This window comes from Engystomops pustulosus, chromosome 5 (genome assembly GCF_040894005.1).
Source record: "Engystomops pustulosus chromosome 5, aEngPut4.maternal, whole genome shotgun sequence".
Lineage (NCBI taxonomy): Eukaryota > Metazoa > Chordata > Amphibia > Anura > Leptodactylidae > Engystomops > Engystomops pustulosus.
Window position 1 is genome coordinate 84208393 of NC_092415.1, and position 23077 is coordinate 84231469.

The window sequence follows — 23077 nt, forward strand, 5'->3', positions numbered from 1 at the left end:
CACGACGGCGCACACGTCGCCCTAAGGGGAAGGGGGGCCCCATGCAGATGTTTGTCATGGGGCCCAGCCTCTTCTAGTTACGCCACTGCATGTGGGCCACGAAGCTGCTGCTCCCCGTCCTGCTCCATCTCTACCTGCCCGCAGCTGCCTGCGTTTGTGATCAACGGGGCCTAAGAGCAGTGCCGGGTGAGTGTAGTGTGTGCTGTGCAGTGTGAGTGTGTGTTATGTGTTGTGTTGTGTCTTGTGAGTGTAGTGTGTGCAGTGCTGTGAGTGTGTGCAGAGTGTGTGCTGTGAGTGTGTGTTGTGTGCGGTGTTGTGGTGTGTGCGGTGTTGTGGTGTGTGCGGTGTTGTGGTGTGTGCTGTGAGAGGGGAGTGTGTGCGGAATTGTGTGCTGTGAGTGTAGTGTGTGCAGTGCTGTGAGTGTGTGCAGTGTGAGTGTGTGCTCTGCTGTGAGTGGGAAGTGTGTGCGCTGTTGTGTGCTGTGAGTGTGTGCTGTGAGTGTGTGCTGTGAGTGGGGAGTGTGTGCTGTGAGTGTGTGCTGTGAGTGGGGAGTGTGTGCGTTGTTGTGTTGTGTGCCGTGAGTGTGTGCAGTGCTGTGAGTGTGTGCTGTGAGTGGGGAGTGTGTGCTGTGAGTTTTGAGTGTGTGTGTTGTGTGAGTGTGCTATGTGTATTACCGAAATTTTCATACTCCTCCTCGGGTAAAAATACTCCTCAAAAATGGTGAGAGGAGTATTTTTACCCTTCTGGAAAAATGTTAGTGCGACCTCTGGTCACGGTGCCTCGATCTATGAGTGCCCCTGGTTTATCATACTTGAATTTGATGATAGATTTCCGTTAAGTATAGTGTATAGTAGGAATTCATTAGGCTAGCTTTCATTAATTATTTCAAACAGTGTGATATAATGATGGAAATCCTTCATGTTTGCTGATTGCTCATTTTTGTATACAAAGTCTTATTGTAGCATCAATGATAAATGTAAATATTTGTGACCTCAGTAGCCGAATTAAGACACATAGGGACAGATTTACTTACCTGGTCCATTCACGATCCAGCGGCGCGTTCTCTTGCTGGATTCGGGTCCAGCCGGGATTTATTAAGGTAATTCCTCCGCCGTCCACCAGGTGGCGCTGCTGCGCTGAAGAGCATCGGAACGCACTGGAATACACCGGGCCAGGCTGAGTAAAGGTAAGTGCAATTTTCGCGACACATTTTTTTTTTTTTAAATGCGGCGGTTTTTCCGAATCCATCAGGTTTTTTGTTCGTCAACGCCCCCGATTTCCATCGCGTGCATGCCAGCGCCGATGCGCCACAATCTGATCACGTGCGCCAAAATCCCAGGGCAATTCAGGGGAAATCGGCGCAAATCGGAAATATTCGGGTAACACGTCGGGAAAACGCGAATCGGGCTCTTAGTAAATGACCCCCATAATAGGATACCAGAACATTGCAAAATTGAAACTTATCGGCCCAGATGTTTGCCCCAGTTTGCTGTTTGACTAGAAAAAATGTGCAAACTGCTTACACATGTATTTATAAAGTCTAATGTCTGCGCCAGTTGCATTGTGACCGACAAGACAAAAAAATTTGCAGCAAAAGTGGCGTGGTAGTGCTTATTCAGATCGTGCGCCACAATTCTGCATCAGGAACACAATGCACTAAAAGAAATGGTGCAATCTGTCAAAGTAGAGCAGGGGGCGTCAGATTCATGAAGACCATGCACCAGAATTCATTAATCTGGCGCACTCTGCACATGACACAGGCAAACTGCACATAATGCACTGTTTTTGATAAATGTTGACCATTGTTAGCCGTCAGAAAATCCCTTAATTTTAAGGAACCAGAGCAAGGTTAACAGAATCAAAAGTAGATCAGATTAATACAGATATGGACATTTAAAGGGGTTATCGGGGTTTTAAAAATGACTGAGGGCAGGGCTGGGGAGGGCTATTTAAAAATAATAAACATGTACTTACCTCGTCCGGCGCCGCGGCCGGTCTTCTCTGGGCGCCGGTTTCATTACAAGGGTGCAAAGGGAGCTTCTGGCCGGCCGGAAGCTCCCATCGGACACCATCTCCCAGCGCATACAATGCTGAGAGATAGGGACGGATATGAGGATCCAGCCACATCACGGACCGGAAGCTTCCTGTGTGCGTCTTCTGTGCCCCTGTAAACAAACAGGGGCACGGATCGAAGGGACAGCGGTACGGGACATCGCTGGCGCCGGAGGAGGTAAGTGGATGTTTATTATTTTTAAATAGCCCTCCCCAGCCCTGCCCTCAGTAATTTTTAAAACCCAGATAACCCCTTTAGTGAAAGCTACGCTTTAGTAAACCATTTTATGTAATAATTTCCACTCAGAAAATATTTTCTGTTAAATTCTATTGATGGAAAGAAAACTGCAGGTTTAATAAACTTGTGCCGCAGTGAAACTTTCATGAAATGAAATAATGATTTCTTGTAACAATTTTTCTTATGATCAAATAACAACATATTGAGAAAAGTGTTATTATAGGATTGCTCTTTAGAATAATACATGCGTTTCCAAACTTCAAAACTGTCTACCAATTTATCACATAAGCAGTTCATTTGTAAAGAAGAAATGGAAGAGCTTTATATTAAGATTTTTTTTTCTGCGTTCTTATTGTTCGGGGGTGGAACATACCAAGATCTTGTATGCACTTGGTGTCCCAAGAAAATTTATTGGAAGGAGAGTTTCACAGGTCATGATAAAAAATGGTGTAACAACAAGCAAATTGTAAGAAAATAAATACACATAATGCTCAATATTTGGCATAGAGCACGAATAACAAAAGAACAAAATAAGAATAGACTTCTGCAAAGTACTGTAGCTTAAAGAACATGATGAAAGCACTAAATGCTGATCCATAACATATATATTTAGAACCACTTAAGATTCATAGCTGAGGATGTGACAGGAAGCCTGGTGATAACATTGAGACATGGGCAACACCCCTGCCAATGTGCAGGCAATGGAGTGTTTGCGAATAAGCTCCAGTAGGTGAGCCTGCACAACCTGCAAGGATTATACAACTATCTAGAGGTAAATAGCAGTTGGAGATACTGCCTGGACAGGCAAGGGTTAAATCTGTTTTTAATATTGTTATCCAGTGAAGTTCCAATCTGTAAGCTGGAGTTTGATTGGAGAGTGAGCACCACCTTACCAAGTAGTAACAAAAACCCTGGACAGGAAGGGGCAAGTGCTTGGAATCCAGTGCTCTTGGAATCCAGCTCTCTCACCAGATAGACCTCAAAGCGCATGCTCTGACCACAGGTCTCCTAAGCCTCAGCTCATCTTCTAGGACACACAGTGAGTGACCAGAGACAGAGTGTCAGTGCACCACTATCACAGACACACAGAACACCCAGCAAGTATATGCAAATATTAAAGGGGTTTGCAGATGAAAGAAAGTTCTCTGATTTTAATCCCTTAGTGATGTTTGCAGGGCCGGGACTCTCTAAGCAGACACTTCATGATTCAACTGTGCTGTGAGATGCTGTATGCTAACAAAGTGGTTAGATTATCAGGGTTTATATTCACTTTTATTTAGCTTCTGACCATTCATAAAAGCATCTGACACATAGAAAAAGAGAGATGAGAAATCAGAGTCATGATAAATTATGAGATCCATGAGATTGACATAACACACAACGACACACTCTCAGCACTGCTACATCTCAGCTATAACACACACAAAGTGCCTCCTTCCCCTGGATAAAAATCTTTTTTATCTGTAGCTTGTAGAGTAAACTCTGACCACTGCTTGCCGGCAGGAAGTGTTTGTGTGTGAGTTTGTCTTGTAATGGAGTTGGGAGGGGCAGGAGGCTTAGAGGAGAAACTATTCATGAGAAGAATCTGTCCTGCCCGACCATCGACACAAAATTTATGGTTGAATCCCGGGGAAACGAAAACTGTAAACACCAGGACTGATAGCCTAGAGACAGGTTGGAACTATATATGTGCAATGATGTATTTTTGTTTATAACATTGAATTAGAGAACGTGTTATTTTGTTATCCTGAGTGTATTTAAGAATCTTGTCTTTGTGGGAATACGCCTTTCACTAATGATAATCATTCATTAATTCCTAAATCATGGACACCCCACCCTACCCTGCGCCTAGGTACCATCTCATTCACCTTGTGCATCTACAATCTAAAGGTAAACTGGGGAGTCTGTGAAATAATTTACCCATATCATTATACAAATGAAAGGGTTCGATGGTTGTAATAATGTATGATGAATATCTCTATGAATTAAGGTAAGTGTACTTTGCCATGCACCACTCATGAAGCAGCGGGGGGCCCAGCTATCTTAGGGACCCAACACCTTTTCACCTGTTCACCAGTCTGAATTGCTTTTGGTCTCAGGATTACAGTACCCAACTTCATAAGATTGAAAACTGAGATAGCTCTTCTTTGTGCTGATTATAAATGGAAGTTATCCCTCTGTAAACTTCAGCCTCATTCATCTTTATTATGGTCTACTTCTGCAGTGACATCTTCCTGCTCTGGCTCATTGCAGTGCCTTTGCATGCTGAACATGTAGCCTAGATAAGCCTCAATATATCATTAAAAAGAAAGAACAAACATAGAACTATCAATGATATTTAGGTAAATAAAAACATACCGCTCTGTCATTTTATGGTTATGCTGTGTGTTTAACTATTGGTGTTGCATGGAGAATGAGCGGGAAGCCTGGACTAGTTACCATTATGTGACAGCTGTTTAGAATGCTAATGTACATAAAACTGCAGCAGACATAAGGCAGATTGGCATCACACCATTCATTTTAGTTATATTTCTAGTTTTTGCCATTTCTAATTGGCATGCAATGTTTCTCTTCAATGGAAAAGAAAGCTCACAGTGACAATCTTTTTTCTAGCTTTTTCTCATTTGGTAGATGTCTTCTCTAGTTCTTCTTCATTAAAGCCAATAACTGACAAAATATAACCATAAACAAAAGCCTAGTTTTGAATGTGATGTATAGTACCATATCCTTGCTGCAGCACAAAAATGCCTCAGCTAACATTTCAATCATTTATCAGGGTGCAATAACCAGAGCACGACATTGTAATGTAAATATTAACCAAATATGTGTGTAAATATTAATCAATAATACTATTGATAATGCATAACATAATCCTATTATTCATTATGCATGATCAATCTCTGTACATTACCTAATAAATATAGCCAGATATGAATAATTACAGCACCCTGAAATTTTCTAATGACAGCCTCTTAAGGACTTTCCCCTGGCAATGCCATAATATCTAATTGGAGAACATTGAGAATACACACTATTCATACAACAGCAGGTTTGGATACCCCTATAGGTGGATTGTGACTGCACATGCAGTCACTCTCCAGTTAACTCTATGGGGAAATAAAAACAGCATAGTAAACATGCTAATGGATAATCATTATATTAAGCATGTATATTGATTCCAATAACGCCTGACAATAAAACTTTTTAATTGATCACAAGCTGAACTCCTTACACATATGATCCAGAGGTTGCAATATGTCCCACAGCTTGTATCTGAAATAACTATGCAGAGCAAAAATATCCAGGAAAAGTAATAGACACAAACATGTATTGTATTGAAATATGCTTTATAATCAGTATTTAAAAAGTTACATAGAGTTCAAAGCAAAGTTTCATATTAATTCATGCAAACAGGTTGGTGGGGAAACTGTAGAAAGAAAGTTATTCCAAATCCACTGTTTAGGAACGGATTTAGAACATCAGGAAAGTGCAGTTGAATGCAAATGAATTCTTTAATAATTAATTTCTTAAAAACACTATATTGACTTGCTGGTTGCATGCTCCCTACCAATTTGAACACTCCTGGCTCCCCTGGGAGCCCTGGGGGTACTTGGCCCACCAAGGGTCTCACATTTGTTAGTGTTCTCTATCTCATGAACACTAGCTCCTGCATCCTATACTGTTAGATGTCAGAGCTTATATGCTTCAAACACCAGCTTCCCTCTGATGAGACACCAAATAAAGTTGAAATGCTTAAAGGGGTATTCCCATCTGGGCACTCAGATTTAATTGAATTCATTTGCCATATGTAAACATTTCTTCAATTGGATGTTAAAAATGTTCCTGTGTGAAGATAATTTCTCATAAATGTAGCCATGTTGTCCCTTCGAAACAAGATGGCTTCCTTGGATATGACCTCACATTTTGGCAGCAGTGGCCTGACATGCGCTATTGCGTCCTGCCTGACCTCCTGGATTCAGCAATCATTACCACAGGACGGATGTGAGACCTGCAGTAACCCCCGGACATTTCATATACAAAAACCTTTTGTTTCTTTGTGAAATCACTCTAGCAGAGGTGGCCATATCCAAGGACACAGTCTTTTTTCTAAGGGACCATAAGACTACAGTCAGGGTTCGGGGTGGACCCCCCGGACCACTGCAGGAGATGGTACTAGCCGACACCTGGGACCGAAGTCCAAGTGGTACCTGGTCTTCACCAGAGCCCGCTGCAAAGTGGGATGGTTTTGCTGTAGTAGGGTGCCAACAGGTCATTCCACAGGTGCGACTAGCCCACGGTGGCAGTCAAGGTCGCGGTACAGAATCGGAGTCCAGGCTCAGGTCAGGCACAAACAGGCAGTCAGGGCAGGCAGCAGAGATGCAGAGGTCAAAGGTCAAGGTCAGAGGTCCCAACAGGAGATCAACGAGAAACAGGAACACAGCAAGGAACACAGCAAGGAACGCAGGGAAGCTTTCTCAATGGCAATGAGAGCAAAGATCTGGCAGAGAATCATGGGAACAGCCGGCCTTTAAAAGGAACCCGGAAGTGCCAGCTCCAATCAGTGATGCATTGGCCCTTTAAATCTTCGGGAGCCGACATGTGCCCGAGGGAGTGGGAGCAGGAGCGCGCACCCGGCCTAGACCAGATGGGAGCAGGAGCGTGGAGAGGTGGGTTAAGGCCGGAAGGCGCCACGCCACAGAGAGGGTCACGGGTGTGCCACCGATCCAAGACGTGGATTGCGGGGGCACCCGTGACAACTACATTTATGAGAAATTAACTTCCCACAGGTAAATTTTTAACATCTAATTGAAGAAATGTTTATACATGCCAGATTAATAAAATTAAATGTGAATGCCCAAATGAGAATACCCCTTTAAGGGATGTGTGGGCTGTATAGGTATCAGGGTTAGTCTCTGGGACTGTCCTTTGAAAGGCGTATGATATTTGGGGATTTGGGGAACTAGGGTTAAGCTAGCCAACAAGCAAATCCCCTTGCCCCCCACCCCTTTGCATGTTACCCATCCATCTATTACTTTGTCTCCTTTTTGATATAACATAATTGTATAAGGGATTATAGGGTATATTATAGGCTGTACAGGAATATGTGTGTCTGTGACTGTAGAGCGCATACCCAATAATCTTCTATACAGTTAGTCAGACCAGGTTATTTGAGTAGTCCAGATGATACTGATTTTTTGTATTTGTGAGCTGTATTTGGTATAACAATTTGCTTTCTATGTGTCAAAATAAAGTGTTTTTTAAAAAATTAATTATTAGAGAATTAATTTTAACTGCACTTTTCTGCTGTTCTTCATTGTATTTGGTGCATATCCATTTGAATGGTATTTCTTGTTTATTGTTACTGTGTGGATTAATCTCCACTATAAATGATCTGGACTGCTATGGTCCCTGGGCTTTATGCAAATTGTGGGTCCACCACAAGTATTTTTTTAATGTTTTGATATTTACTGCCTAAATACAGTACTAGAACCATTGGAAAAGAAGGGGGTTGTCCCCTCTGTGAGATTTCAGTCCTGCAGTATAGGGAGCTGTAGGTCCTTCAAAGGTCCTGGAATGTGTGTTAAGCATATTTGTATGAAGTTTCAGCACTGGATAACTCTACATGACAGTATCAAACTTGGTGGTATATGTTACTATGAGACACATAGAATCCATAGGCCCCAGACTTCTGCCTGAACTACTTTTAATATGATCTATTAGAGTAAATGATGCTATGTCATATACACCAGTCTGGTATTTGCTTATGGAATGGGTACCTAGTGACTTGTGGCTCACAACACACAGTTTATACCCAGTATAATTACCTGCATTTATATGCTTTGAAATATATCTGACCTTTCTTTCACTTCCATATGTTTAAAGTGAACTTTTCATATTTATGCTTTTGTGTGCATTAAAAAAACTGTGAACCTTTTTATTCCTATATAGAAGATTAGGCTTGTCTATACATTTCATTTCAAAATGGAAGTGCACTAGAGAAGAAGGTAAATAAATGAAATGCTTTATCTGTAGAGTTCTAATTAGAATCTAGGCATGCAAAATATCAGCATTATGGGCAAGAAATAATTGCTATGGGTATGAAGTCAAATGGTAAATAATTGAACTTGGAATAACATGATGGTAGTATAAAATCTACAGTTTACATTTGACCCTTGTTTTAGTACAAGACTGCTTAAATCCTACTTTTGTATAAATCTTGGAGTGAGTCAGCTTTCATTGCTGCTGTTTCTTCACTTCCATTTTGGTAAGTAGATGGAATGGAATTACACCTGAGGATACAAAACGTATTTACTAATTGTCTCCAGGTAAGATCTCTAAATCCATCTCTCCATACACATGCCGCAGAGTCTCCGAATCAAGGGTTGCAATCAGTTTTCTAGTGCCGGCCACTAGTGGAATACATGTCTCCTCCCAAGCCACGTTTGCATTTGCAAGAACTTCTCTGAAAGAATAGAAGGTAAAAATTAAATTTGTTAGTGTATTTTTAGTTTTAAGGACATTTTTTCTACAAGTCAATATTATACACATATTTACTTCAAAAAGCCAAGGCCCTTTGCAAAGGCCCTTTTTGTTGTACTAGTCGTAGAAGAACATGGAAACTGTAACCTTTTATAAATGTGCAAATCACAATGTAATTCTATTGTAGACCGATATATTAAATCCCTTTACCATTGTGTTAACTAATTGGTTACATTATTGCTACTTCTGAGGACATTAGCCAAGTGATCCCATGGTTTCACCTTTTAACACTCATAGGAATCTAGATTGTGCTACATGAAAGTGCTTTTATGCTTCTTCTGGGAATAGTTACAATGTTGGTGACTCAAACAGGGCAGGTAACACTGGTGCATGGCACCAAGGGCTCAGGTAATGCAGATATGGAGTACAGTATATACTCGAGTATAAGCCGAGTTTTTCAGGACAAAAAATGTGCTGAAAAACCTCACCTCGGCTTATACTCAAGTCAAGAAAACAAACAAACAGTGTACTCACCTTCCGACGCCCCATGGTAGGTCCTCTTCTATACAGTGATGCTCCGGCATCGGCTCCGTGTCCCCATCTGTCCGTTGCAGGGATAGTGACGCCAGCCACTTGCTGACATTCTACTATGTGTGCCGGCATCCTAGTGACAGACAGCAAGGGGACATGGAGCCGATGCCGGAGCATCGCTGTAAAGGGGGCCTTCTGTTGGGTGTTGGAAGGTAAGAACACTGTTTGCTTTTTTCCTACAGGAATTATATTGGGGGCAGGGGCTGCAGACCATATACTACAGGGGGCAGGCAGACTATATACTACGGGGCGAAGGCAGCATGGCAGGCGCCAGCACCCGGCTTACCCGGGCAGGTGTCGGGGCCCCAGAGGTCTCAGAGGGGCCCACATCACACATTGGTAAGATAAGAACACTCAATTACGTCGGCATGCTTATTGCCGATGTAATTGAGAGATGCGCCTCATTCACACTGCCGGCGCAGCTGACAGGAGGCGGCACCGCAAGCGGACCCCCGCAGAAAATAATTGCATCGGCGTCGCCGATGTATTTCTGCTGCACAGGGCCTATTGCTGTGCAGGACGCTGGACGTGATGACTTCACGCCGCCAGCGTCCCTGGTGCTGCACAGTAGACGCTGTGCTGAAGATGTAGCAGAAGAGCGGCAAGCCCCAGAAGAGATGAAGAAGAAATCGCATGCAGCCCTTGAGGTAAGTTAGTGTTTATTTTTTTTTCCTAGCCACTAATAATGTGTATTTAATTAGTTAATGGAGCCTGGGGAGTGTATATTAATTAATTAAAGGATCCCGGGGGGTATATATTAATTAATGGAGCCTAAAGGGGGTGTATATTAATTAATGAATGGAGTCTGGGGGGTATATATCAATGAATGGAGCCTGGGGGGTATATATTAATTAATGAATGGAGCCTGGGGGTATATATTAATGAATGGAGCCTGGGGGGTATATATTAATTAATGAATGGAGCCTGGGGGTATATATTAATGAATGGAGCCTGAGGGGTGTATATTAATGAATGGATCCTGGGGGGTATATATTAATTAATAAATTGAGCCTGGGGGGTATATATTAATGAATGGATCCTGGGGGTGTATATTAATTAATTCATGGAGCCTGGGGGTGTATATTAATTAATTCATGGAGCCTGGGTGATATATATCAATGAATGTAGCCTGGGGGGTATATATTAATTAATTCATGGAGCCTGGGGGAGGGGGGTATATATTAATTAATTAACGAAGCCTGGGGGGTATATATTAATTAATGGAGCCTAGAGGGTGTATATTAATTAATGGAGCCTGGAGGGTGTATATTAATTAATAAATAAAGCCTGGAGTGCTGTGTAATGAAGCAGTGGGGGGGGGGGTAGCTGTATATTAATATTTGTATCTTAAGATTCTGCGTGTTTTTAATGCCACCACATTTTACTGCTAAGGGGCCCACTGAGGCTCTGTCGCCCAGGGGCCCACTGAAACCTGGAGCCGGCCCTGGAAGGCAGGCTATATACTACAGGGGCTGGCAGGCTATATACTACAGGGGGTGGCAGGCTATATACTACAGGGGCTGGCAGGCTATATACTAGAGGGGGCTGGCAGGCTATAAACTAGAGGGCGATGGCTGGCTATACACTACAGGTGGCTGGTAGGCTATATACTTCAGAGGCTGGCTGGCTATATACTACAGGGGCTGGCTATATACTGGGGAGGCTGTGACCAATGCATTGCCCACCCTCAGATTATACTTGAGTCAATAGGTTTTTCCAGTTTTTTGTGTTAAAATTAGGGGTCTCGGCTTATACTAGGGGTCGGCTTATACTAGAGTATATACGGTAATATAAGAGAGTGCCAAAACATTTACTGAGACAAGTCACAGAAATCGAAACACAGGCCATAGCAAGGACATTCAAGACAGGCACTGTAAAAGGGCAAAAATGCAGGTGCAGGAGGTAACTGAGCACAAACCAGAATACAAACAGAAGGACAGGCATCCAGGCGCATGTCAGATGTCCGACCATAGAAGAAACCAGCTAAAGAAGCTTACAATAACCTGTCTTCAACTCCTTCTCTCTGAAGATGAATCTTTCCAGTCCAGTAATAGAAAAAGATCATTGTAAGAGGCAGGGCAGCAGAGAATGTGAAAATTGGAGGTAGTTGCTACATTTTAAAAAATTTTCTAAACCTGCTTCCTTTCAGAAGGTCTATATTTCTGAAACACTGTTTTGCAAGAACTACAGTAGCTTTCTTGAACTATTTTGAAGGGGGTTTTATACATTAAAGGGGTTATCCACTTTAAGCACATTCCAGTAAATAATTGATATTCTTTGAGTAATAATAAGTTATCATATTTTTCAATATATTTCCTGTATCAATTCTTCACAGGTTCCAAGATCTCTGCTTGATGTCCTCTTGCTGTTATTCAACAGGAAGCGTCATCATTTATTTTCTATAAATAAACATTGTTCCATGGTCATGTGATGTCACACAGGTGCACCTATGTTACATCACATGACCATGGACAGTAAACGATGAAGCTTCCTATAGAAATACATCAACCAGAGTTATAAAAAACTGTGAGGAATTTTTACAGAAAGTATATTGAAAAATTAAATAATTTTTCATTACACAAACAATAATAATTATTTGCTGTAATGTGCATAAAGTGGACAACCCCTTTAGTTCAAAATGGATTTCTCTTACAAGTAAACCATCAACAGAAGTTATTTTGTAGGTCCATATCAGAAGGTATTCTATTTCAAAACTGCTTGTTTAGGTAGTAACATAATAAAAATATACTAATAGCAAAGAAGGGGAACATAAAGGAGAAATAAGTCAAAAAATGTCAAGTTAAGATAAATATAAAGAAAGACATAATAAAATATTTAATCTTTTTTTCATAAAAAGATTTTAGTTATATGAAAAAATGTTCTTCCTGGAAAAAAACATAGTGATGAATACTTCCAAATTATGTGCTGAGCCATTACAAGGCAGATGTTATTTATCATCTCGAATACCTAGTCACAAGTGGGATTATTATTTAAATATCTTACTATCTTATGCTTCTTCTATTGAAAGTGTCTAAAGCTTTACCAAAGAGAGAACTTGGAAACTTACAGGGGTTCTAAGCTTATAAAAGACCTCTGGTTAAAAAAGTCACCTAATTCCTATGGATGTAACCTAGAAAGCACCTAATTCATTGTCGTTCAGTTTAATGAATCACTGCTTTTCCGGCACGCCTTTTTAAATTAGCTTTTTTGGCACACAGATAAAGCTACAAAAAGCTGGATTACCGAGTTCTATTTCACCTTCATGAATGTCGAGTTAGTTCAGACCATTGGCAGTTGTGCACCAATTTATTAACCCCTTTCCCCACAATCTAACATCTCAGTGTAAATTACCACACAATGCATCAAAAACATGGGTCCTGTGCCAAAATTAATGAATGCCGTGTGTGTATTTGCCCCATACCAATACACTTGGTTTGCATCTTATTTGTTTCTGTATTTTGCCTGCCTGGGTTTTGATTTGCAATTGTATTGTGCCTAATATGACGCAAAAATTTGTGCCAAAATCTTCCAGTTCCCATTAGGAATTGCAATCACATTAGCATGGGTTACACAAAAAAAATACAACTTTTTAGAAAAAGTTACAAAATCACAACACCTCATAAACCAGTTCTATCAGGCAGTCTAAGCCACTATGATACATCTCATGTGCAGCAAGGCTCTTAATCCTGTTTCAAGGTGGCTGCCTTATGATAAATTTACCTAGGTATCTACGACGTAACCTGTAAACTTGCAGGTTCTGTTGGTGTAAAACACTGAGTTCAAAAAATGTGTGTTACATCATGAGTATATCACTTACCTGTAAATCTGAGTTTTGGTTTTCATAAGGCCTGGACCTCCAATACGCAAGACAACATTTTGGAGTTTTTTCTTCAATGGATTAGTAAACTCTAAAACCACTCTCATTTCTTTCCCAACCATCTTCTCTCCAGTTGTCTAAAATGTATGTAATGGCAGAACAATGTTACTTTTACAGCATTTTATATAATTCAGTAAAAAATAAAACCATGTTACCAATGTCATTAATACATTATTATAACATTAGTAACTTAATGCATTAAAAAATATATTAGTAAAAAAAAATATCTTCACCTTATTTATTATCTAACCCTTTTTTGATTGTGAATTTGTAATGAAAAGACACTCCCAAATGATGATACCCAAAAAAACTCTCAGAGTGGCATTTATTATTTATGGCGCAGATTGGCGCTATATTTTTCAGTGGGATGTAAGTTTGTAGCGCAAGGTATTCACATTCAGTTTAATTAATCTGCCATATATAAACATTTCTTCAATTAGATATTATTAAAAAATTTTTTTACCTGTGTGAAAATAATTTTTCATAAATGTAGTGATATGGTCCCTTAGAAATAAGACTGTGTCTTTGGATACAACCACCTCTGCTGGAGTGATTGCACAAAGAAACAAAAGGTTTTTGTATATGAAATGTCCAGGAGTTACTGCATACAGTTAGAGCCAGAAATATTTGGACAGTGACACAATTTTCGCGAGTTGGTCTCTGCATGCCACCACATTGGATTTGAAATGAAACCTCTACAACAGAATTCAAGTGCAGATTGTAACGTTTAATTTGAAGGGTTGAACAAAAATATCTGATAGAAAATGTAGGAATTGTACACATTTCTTTACTCCACATTTTAGAAGCTCAAAAGTAATTGGACAAATAAACATAACCCAAACAAAATATTTTTATTTTCAATATTTAGTTGTGAATCCTTTGGAGGCAATCACTGCCTTAAAGGACACCTGTCATCAGGTCTGTGTCACTAGTCCTGTCACCTCTACCTGTTGGAGCAGCTCACAAGGATCCATCCCAGCCTTTATCTAGTTATTTCATACATTATTCATTGTAAAATCATCTATTTTTTATCATGTAAATGAGGCTGGTCACATGGTCAGAGGCAGTGATGTCACCCCTGTTACCCCTCCCCTCTCCTCCCCCTGCTCATGTCTGTGTGTAATGTATAGTAAAGCATGGCTAGTGTCTGTGCTGTATCTGCTGACATGCTGCATCCTCCTAATATACAGGTGAGAGACACAGACATCAGCTACACATGAATCTGACATGTTCTGCTGTAACATGGCTGCCTGGAGCTGTTGTATCTCTCCTAAACACACACACACATGCACACACAGGCTGCAGGGGGTGTGGCCACCAGCACCAGGAAGCACATCATTATACAGCCTCACATCATTATACAGGCTGTCAGTCATGCACTGGGGGTGTGGCTGTACCTCCCACTCATGAATAGAGTGGACAGCTTGAATATGCTAATGCTTCATTGGACATTTCACAGGTCATTTGCATACAGCTTTAGGACCTCATTGCTTAGGTTTACAGGCATGTAGAGGGACAATAAAGGGATAGAGGCAATGCTCTCTAATGGCAGTTTATGAAAATATATTTAGTTCAGGAGGGTTATTTTGCATGACGGGTTCTCTTTAAGTCTGGAATGCATGGACATCAACAAATGCTGGGTTTGCCAGGCCTTTACAGCCGCACCCTTCAGGTCTTGTTTGTTTGTGGGTCTTTCCGTCTTAAGTCTGGATTTGAGCAAGTGAAATGCATGCTCAATTGGGTTAAGATCTGGTGATTGACTTGGCCATTGCAGAATGTTCCACTTTTTTGCACTCATGAACTCCTGGGTAGCTTTGGCTGTATGCTTGGGGTCATTGTCCATCTGTACTATGAAGCGCCGTCCGATCAACTTTGCAGCATTTGGCTGAATCTGGGCTGAAAGTATATCCCGGTACACTTCAGAATTCATCCGGCTACTCTTGTCTGCTGTTATGTCATCAATAAACACAAGTGACCCAGTGCCATTGAAAGCCATGTATGCCCATGCCATCACGTTGCCTCCACCATGTTTTACAGAGGATGTGGTGTGCCTTGGATCATGTGCCGTTCCCTTTCTTCTCCAAACTTTTTTCTTCCCATCATTCTGGTACAGGTTGATCTTTGTCTCATCTGTCCATAGAATACTTTTCCAGAACTGAGCTGGCTTCTTGAGGTGTTTTTCGGCAAATTTAACTTAAGGCATCTAGATGTGAACCCTCTGTATTTACTTTCATGGAGTCTTCTCTTTACTGTTGACTTAGAGACAAATACACCTACTTCACTGAGAGTGTTCTGGACTCAGTTGATGTTGTGAACGGGTTCTTCTTCACCAAAAAAAAAATGCGGCGAACATCCACCACTGTTGTCATCCGTGGACGCCCAGGCCTTTTTGAGTTCCCAAGCTCAGCAGTCAATTCCTTTTTTCTCAGAATGTACCTGACTGTTGATTTTGCTACTCCAAGCATGTCTGCTATCTCTCTGATGGATTTTTAATTTTTTTTCAGCCTCAGGATGTTCTGCTTCACCTCAATTGAGAGTTCCTTTGACCGCATGTTGTCTGGTCACAGCAACAGCTTCCAAATGCAAAACCACACACCTGGAATCAACGCCAGACCTTTTAACTACTTCATTGATTACAGGTTAACGAGGGAGACGCCTTCAGAGTTAATTGCAGCCCTTAGAGTCCATTGTCCAATTACTTTTGGTCCCTTGAAAAAGAGGAGGCTATGCATTACAGAGCTATGATTCCTAAACCCTTTATCCAATTTGGATGTGGAAACTCTCATATTGCAGATGGGAGTGTGCACTTTCAGCTCATATTATATATATAATTGTATTTCTGAACATGTTTTTGTAAACAGCAAAAATAAAAAAACTTGTGACACTGTCCAAATATTTCTGGCCCTAACTGTATCTCACAGCCATTCTGTGGCAGGACTCAATAGCGCATGTCTGGCCACCGCAGCCAGGGTGTGGGGCGGTCATATCGGAGGAAGCTCTCTCATTTCTAAGGGACAGCAAGGCTACATTTATGAGAAAATATCTTCACACAGGAACATTTTTTTTAATAACATCCAATTGAAGAAATGTTTACATATGGCAAATGAATTTAATTAAATGTGAATGCCCAAATGGGAATTCCTCTTTAATAAATTGACGCACGGACTAAAGGGTTTAGAACTCTGTAGACCAGCTTTTAGCTGCTCTCTTTTTGCAGCACAAATTGTGACAAAAAATGTGTTGGAAGAATAGAACCGCAAGAAAACTGTTGGATTTGTAAGTGGCAACAAAATTTTGCACCCAAAAATAGAGTGTTTTGGAAAACACCAATATTTGGTGCCAACACTTCATAAATTCAGGCATAAGAGGCGCAGAGAGGAAAAAAAAAACACCGCCAGTTTTAAGCTTGAAAGGCCATAATTAATATGATCTTTGGACCACATTGTGGATGGTGGTGATAATGTCAATTTTGGATTGTGGCAATCTTCATGTTTTAGGCAGGTCTGAAAAAAATAATTCAAAGTATAGTAAAAGAGGTTATAAAAAGACATCAGTCCATCAAGTCTAACCTATATATTATATTGTCCTGATCCAGAAGAAGGCAAAAACCCTGCAAGGCTGATGCCAATTGGCCCAAAGCAGGGAAAAATTGCTTCCCGAACTCTAATATGGCGGTCAGAATAAATTCCCTGGATCAACAGAATCTACTAACAAAAAGTTTTATTCCCATATGATGTGATATTATTTCTCTCTAGAAAGGCATCCAGGCCCCTCTTGAACATGTTCAAATTATCAGCCATTACAACATCTTGTCAGAGAGTTCCATAGTCTCACTGCTCGCACAGTAAAGAATCTTTGTCTATGGGATGGTAGAACCGCCTCTCCTCTACGCGTAAAGTATGCCCCCTTGTCTTGGTCACAGACCTAGGTATAAAAATATCTTTGGAGAGATCCCTGTACTGACCATTCAGGTATTTGTACATTGTAATGTGGTCTCCCCTCAAACTGAATAATCCCAAGTTTTCTATCTATCATTGTATTCTGGTCTGCCTGACTCTGATCGCTGAAATTGAGTTTATTATCCACCAATATCCCCAAGTCTTTTTAACAAGAATTTTATTGTTTAACACATAATTATAATTTTCATTTCCTCGACCTAAGTTCATAAAATTACTTTTATCTACATTAAACCTCATCTGCCATTTGTCAGCAGCAACTCATCTGCAAATATAGAAATTCTAATTGATAGAGAGGTCATTAAGAAAAATTTTAAAAAGAAGGGGCCCCAATACTGACCCCTGCGGCACCCCACTGGTAACATCAACCCAATCGGACAATGTGCCATTAATGGCGACCCTTTGTTTTCTATCACTAAGCCATTTGCTTACCCAAATACACAGATTTTCTCCTTGTGCCAGCATTTTTTGTACCAACCTTTTATGCGGCACTGTGTCAAATGCCTTGGAAAAGTCCAGATATACAATATCTACAGCCTCCTTCAGGTCCAATCTAGAACTTACCTCCTCGTAGAAGCTGATCAGATTAGCCTGACAGGACCGATACAACACAAACCCATGTTGATGCTGTGTTAAGGTTATGCACAGTGAAATACTCCAGGATAGCATCTCTCATAAAACCTTCAAATATTTTCCCAACAACCGATGTTAGTCTCACAGGTCTGCAGTCTCCAGCTTCTCCAGCCGACTAACCATCTTTTCCCCCAGCACAGCTGCAGTAATAGGTGCAGCCAGTCCCAACAAAGAAGCTGTAGCCAACAGAGAAGTCTGCCCAGTTCTCCATGAACCCAAACCCTTGCACCATTTTCTTAGTCACTTATTTAACTCGATAAGTTCCTGCTGTCTCTCTAGTGACGTTTGTGGCACTGGTAGTATTTCTGAAAACACCTTGGAGGTCCTAGATTTAAGCTTTCTACCTAGTTCCCTAAAGTAATGTTTAAGGATCTTCCATCTCCTACTTATTTCCCACTTCCCACTTACTCACACAGTCATTGGTAATATATGGATCATGACAGCTAGATCTTCTCCAACTCCACCCTGCAATCTTTATATCCGATCCGTAACATGCCGCACCTGAGCACCCGGATAACAACATACAGTTTGGCATTCATGGTCCCAGTGACAGATAACCCTATCTGTCTGCTTAATTACAGAATCCCCTACCACCACACTCTGTCTTAATCTTTCTGCCCTCCTATTTCCAGACTTCCTACAACAGTCATCGTCCTGGTTGCAAGGAGCAACATCCGGCTGTAGTGATGCCGCTCCTGGGCTTGAATCCCTAATATCAGCCAAACATGCATATTTATTAGGGTTGGTCAGCACAGTACTGGCCTCCCTGGCACTTTTCCCTCTACCCCTTTTGTTAACTGCTATCCAGCTACGAGCCTGTAAGACCTTGGCTAGTCCCGCTCCACCCACCTCATCTAACCTCAGCCAGTGCCATCTGTGTCTGACCTAGGCCCGGTTCCAGGAGCAAAATGCCCCTGAGTGTTGTCAGTTGACTATTTAGATCCAGGACCTGGGCTTCCAAATACTCAAATTGCTTGCATCTGAGGCAAACATATTCACCCTCAAGCGGCTGTTTAAGGCTTGTTTACATTTCACAAGACACACACTTGGTAGCCATGTCCATGGAGTATCTATGTCAAGAGAATGTACACAGATAAACAAAAAACCTTATTATCGATAAGAAATACAAGTCTTTTTCCCAAACTATGTTTTTTTTTTTCCATAACTGTGTACTTAACAGCACACTCGTACTCAGATACAGCTCTCTTGCTGTATCATCTCTTGCAGTCTCTTGTGTAGTAGACCACAGAATGCTTTCCAAAGAACAAATGTGTTGAATTCTACAGGATCGGTGGGACAGCTTCCCTACCAGGTCCCATTAACACCTTAACAACCTGGCCATTAATCCTCAACTTCAAAAATCTAAAATCTTTTTTTTGCTCTTCTGTGTATAGAGCTGTATGTTATTGCTCTTATTATATATTTCATGTACCCCATGATTAGTAAAGCACTGTAGAATATGATGGTGCTATATAAATAATTACTTATTATCATTAGATTTTTTTAGGCCTGCTACAGTGCTTGAACCCTAGGGGGTGTGATTGCTTATCCCAACCAAATATTGCAATACTATCCTAAACAATGACAGGCTGACTTTACGGGTGTCATGGCAATGGAGTGCCCCCCCCGCCTCCAAACCTCACGGAGGTGCTTTGCCCATGGCATTTTTTGGCTAACACCCAGTCGTTAACCATGGATGTTAGCTGCATAACATCTGCAATGAATGGAGGAGACACAGCCCATGAACAATCTCAACATCTTCTTAACAACACCATGACAATAGTACATCATGGGTTGTTAAGGGGTGAAAAACCCTGTGCTTGTGCACCTAGAAATGAAGATGTTTTCATGGCAAAGAGTGGTCAAACATAGATTATTAGATTTAGACATCTCTTTTGTTCGTTCACTTTACATTTTGTTAATTGATAAAAAATCCAGTGCCTTTACTTTCCATTCTGCAAATTGGAGACTGGGGCCACATCTTTAATTCACAGTATTATTATATTCTTTCTATTCTTGTTTTTTTATTCCATTTTTTTTGTAATGAGATCTAGATGCTACAGCTAAAACCTATTGATGAAAATACAAAAACACTGGCACTGATGTCTGAAACTCAGCATGTCAGCAGGTACATCTCATCTAATAGTGTTCTCTGTTTTGTAATCTCAAATGTTTTGCATAATCTTTTCATAGTTTATTTCAGTCTCTGTTTTTGGCAACGCTGCAGGAGAATGGAATAAACAGTCAATTTAAAGGCATGTTTACTATCCTTGGAAAATTGCCCCAACCTAATTCTTTTAAACTTTAAACTAAGCAAGGTAATGAGAAATGAACTAAGCAAACTTTATGCTTTTTAATTTTTGCCTTAGGTTGCATGAAAAGTATCGTGACCTAATTTTGTGTTTTTTTTCCTGGCCTGCAGTACATTTTTCTTGAAGCAAAGCTTAAAATTTATGAATCAGCCAGCAATGTTAGACTTCATTTACATATTTTTAGGACAACTTGTTTAGAGCATTTGAGGTGAGACAAGAGTTTACATCATCCTATACATGGGACTTCAGGGCCACCACTAGGAATTCTGGGGCCCCTGACAAGATTTTTTGCCCCCCCCCCCACACACACACACTTTAGTTCTCATTATATACTATTATGCCACATTTCAAATAAATTCTTCATAAATTCATTATCCTGCATATTGTTCCCGGGAATGAATTATAGCGAATACAGTACCCCAATTTATTACACATACTGCACCCCCTAATTAATTAAGGATGTGTAGATAGGAAGGCCCAGCATACTGCTCCCCAGTAGATATGTAGTCCCAGCAACTGGCCCCTAGTAGATAGGTAGCCCCAGCACACTGCCCTCCCAGTAGATAGGTAGCTCCAGTACACACTGCTCCCCAGTAGAATAGTATATCAGCACACATTGCCCCCAGTAGATACTGCTCTCCCAGTAGATAGGTAGCCCAGCACTTACTGCCCCCAGCAGATAAGTAACTCAGCACACACTGCCCCAATAGATAAGTTGCCCAGCTCGCACAGGCCCTAAAGTAGATAAGTAGCTGAGCAAACATTGCCCTCCCATAGATAAGTAGCCTTTGCACACACTGCCCCCAGTAGTTAAATAGACCATCATAAGTAGCCCAGCAGACACTGCCCCAAGAGAATAGGTAGCCTAGCACACACTATCCCTCCAGGAGATAAGTAGCCCAGCACACACTAACCCCTGTAGATAGGTAGCCCAGCACACACTGTCCACTAAGTAGATAAGTAGCTCAGTGCACACTGCCCTACCAGTAGATAAGTTTCCCAGCACACACTACACCCCAGTAGATAGGTAGCTCAGCACACAATGCCCTCCCAGCAGATAAGTAGCCCAGTACAAACTATCCCCAGTAGATAAGTAGCCCAGAACACACTGCCCTCAGTGGTTAAGTAGCCCAGCACACACTGCCCCCTGTAGATAGGTAGCCCAGCACACACTGCCCCCGAAGTAGATAAATAGCTCAGCGCACACTGCCCTACCAGTAGATAAGTAGCCCAGCACACACTGCACCCCAGTAGATAGGTAGCCAAGTGCACACTGCTTACCGAGTAGATAGGTAGCCCAGCACACACTGCCCCCAGTGGTTAAGTAGCCCAGCAGACACTACCCCAGTAGATAGGTAGCCCAGCACATACTGCCCCCCAAGTAGATAAGTATCCCAGCACATAATGCCTCCCAGTAGATAGGTAGCCCAGCACACACTGTCCCCAGGTAGTCCCAACATGAACTTCAGCCAGCAGATAAAAATAAAATCATTACTCACCTTTCAGTGCTCCCATTTGGCTCCTCTTCTCAGCAGCAGAGCAAGTAGAGACAGGTCCTGCTCTCTGCTCATGCACTCACTATAAAATCATGTTGCATAAAAGTGTGTTCTTAGGAGGAGCGCTCTTTCTGCTCTACTGCTGAGAAGAGGAGCTGCATGGGAGCGCCAGAAGGTGAGCAATGATTTCTTTTTTTATGTGCTGGGACAGTGTGTATTGGGGCTATCTATCTACTGGGGGCATTTTTCACATTTTTTCCTGCTTCTACAACACATACAAATGTGCGATTACACTGACTCCCAGAGCTGCTACCTAGCACTTTATATAGCTTTGTATGGGCAAAACTGCTGGTAGACTTTCTGTTCTGGTTAATATTATACTATTAAAGAGGTTGTTTATTGCTTTTTGATCTATACAGTTTCTGTATAAAATAAATTATATATGAAGCTGATTCTCTGATGAGAATATACTCGAGAATAAGCTGATCCAAGTATAAACCGAGGCCCCTAATTTTACCACAAAAACCTGGAAAAACCTATTGACTCGAATATAAGCCGAGGGTGGGAAATGCATTGATCACAACCTCCCCAGTATATAGCCTGCCGGACCCTGCCCCATAGTATATAGCCAGCACCTGACCCCCAGTATATAGCCTGCCAGCCCATATCCCCCAGTATATAGCCTGCCCCGTGCCCCAGTATATAGCCAGCAGCGGGGAAGCCGTAAAGGTGAGTTTTGATATATTTTTTTACCCGAGTATAAGCCGAGTTTGGGTTTTCAGCACATTTTTTGTACTCGAGTATATACTGTAATTAATTTTTATAATATCAATGCTAATTGTAGTTGGGTAGAAACTTAATTTCCTACTTAATATACGTTATTATATTTTATGATTTGTTTATTAAATATCACCTGTGCAGAGTAAGAACGGCATCATCATTTCTATCATAATTACTAGCAGGAGAATTTTCATCTGCCTGACTGTTTGCATCTTACTGCACTGAGATGCATTACATCAGTATTAGCAGGAGTTGATGTCCTCTTTTATTAAGTTAGTGAGTGACAGATCCGTCCATCAGACTTGCATTTAAAGACGCATTACTGTGCCTATGGGGATTTCACAGACTAAATGTTAAATTATGAAAATGCTGAATAACAGAGAAGTGTTTATGTAAATAAAAAAGATAAAGGCATTTTTAATGTAACCCCCTATATCTGTGCATAAGGTGTATAAAAAGAATATACATACTCTTCATGCGTGTCCTAACCTTAGAAAGTGTAAAAGTACCTATCCCTAATGCTCTATATTAAAGTTTTTTGTATTTTATAAAAAAAAGCAAAGTATTTTAGCACACTCCCCTAATGAAGGTACAAAGTCTCTATCCAAAATAATAATATCCTAAATATTATGTTCCATGATATAATTACTTTTTGGATTAGT

General features: G+C 41.1%; 1 protein-coding gene across 3 annotated transcripts in view; it reads right to left on the bottom strand.

Moving 5' to 3' along the window:
* Nucleotides 1-8581: 8581 nt before the first annotated feature.
* F13A1 (coagulation factor XIII A chain) overlaps nt 8582-23077 on the bottom strand; it is a 98824-nt gene continuing 84328 nt past the window's right edge. For all 3 annotated transcript variants that reach the window (XM_072152525.1, XM_072152524.1, XM_072152526.1), the window contains exons 14-15: nt 13179-13315; nt 8582-8753 (exon numbers count right to left, since the gene is read on the bottom strand). In XM_072152525.1, coding sequence (XP_072008626.1) covers nt 8603-8753; nt 13179-13315 — 288 coding nt within the window. In that variant the 3' untranslated portion in view covers nt 8582-8602. The remainder of the gene's footprint in view (nt 8754-13178; nt 13316-23077) is intronic.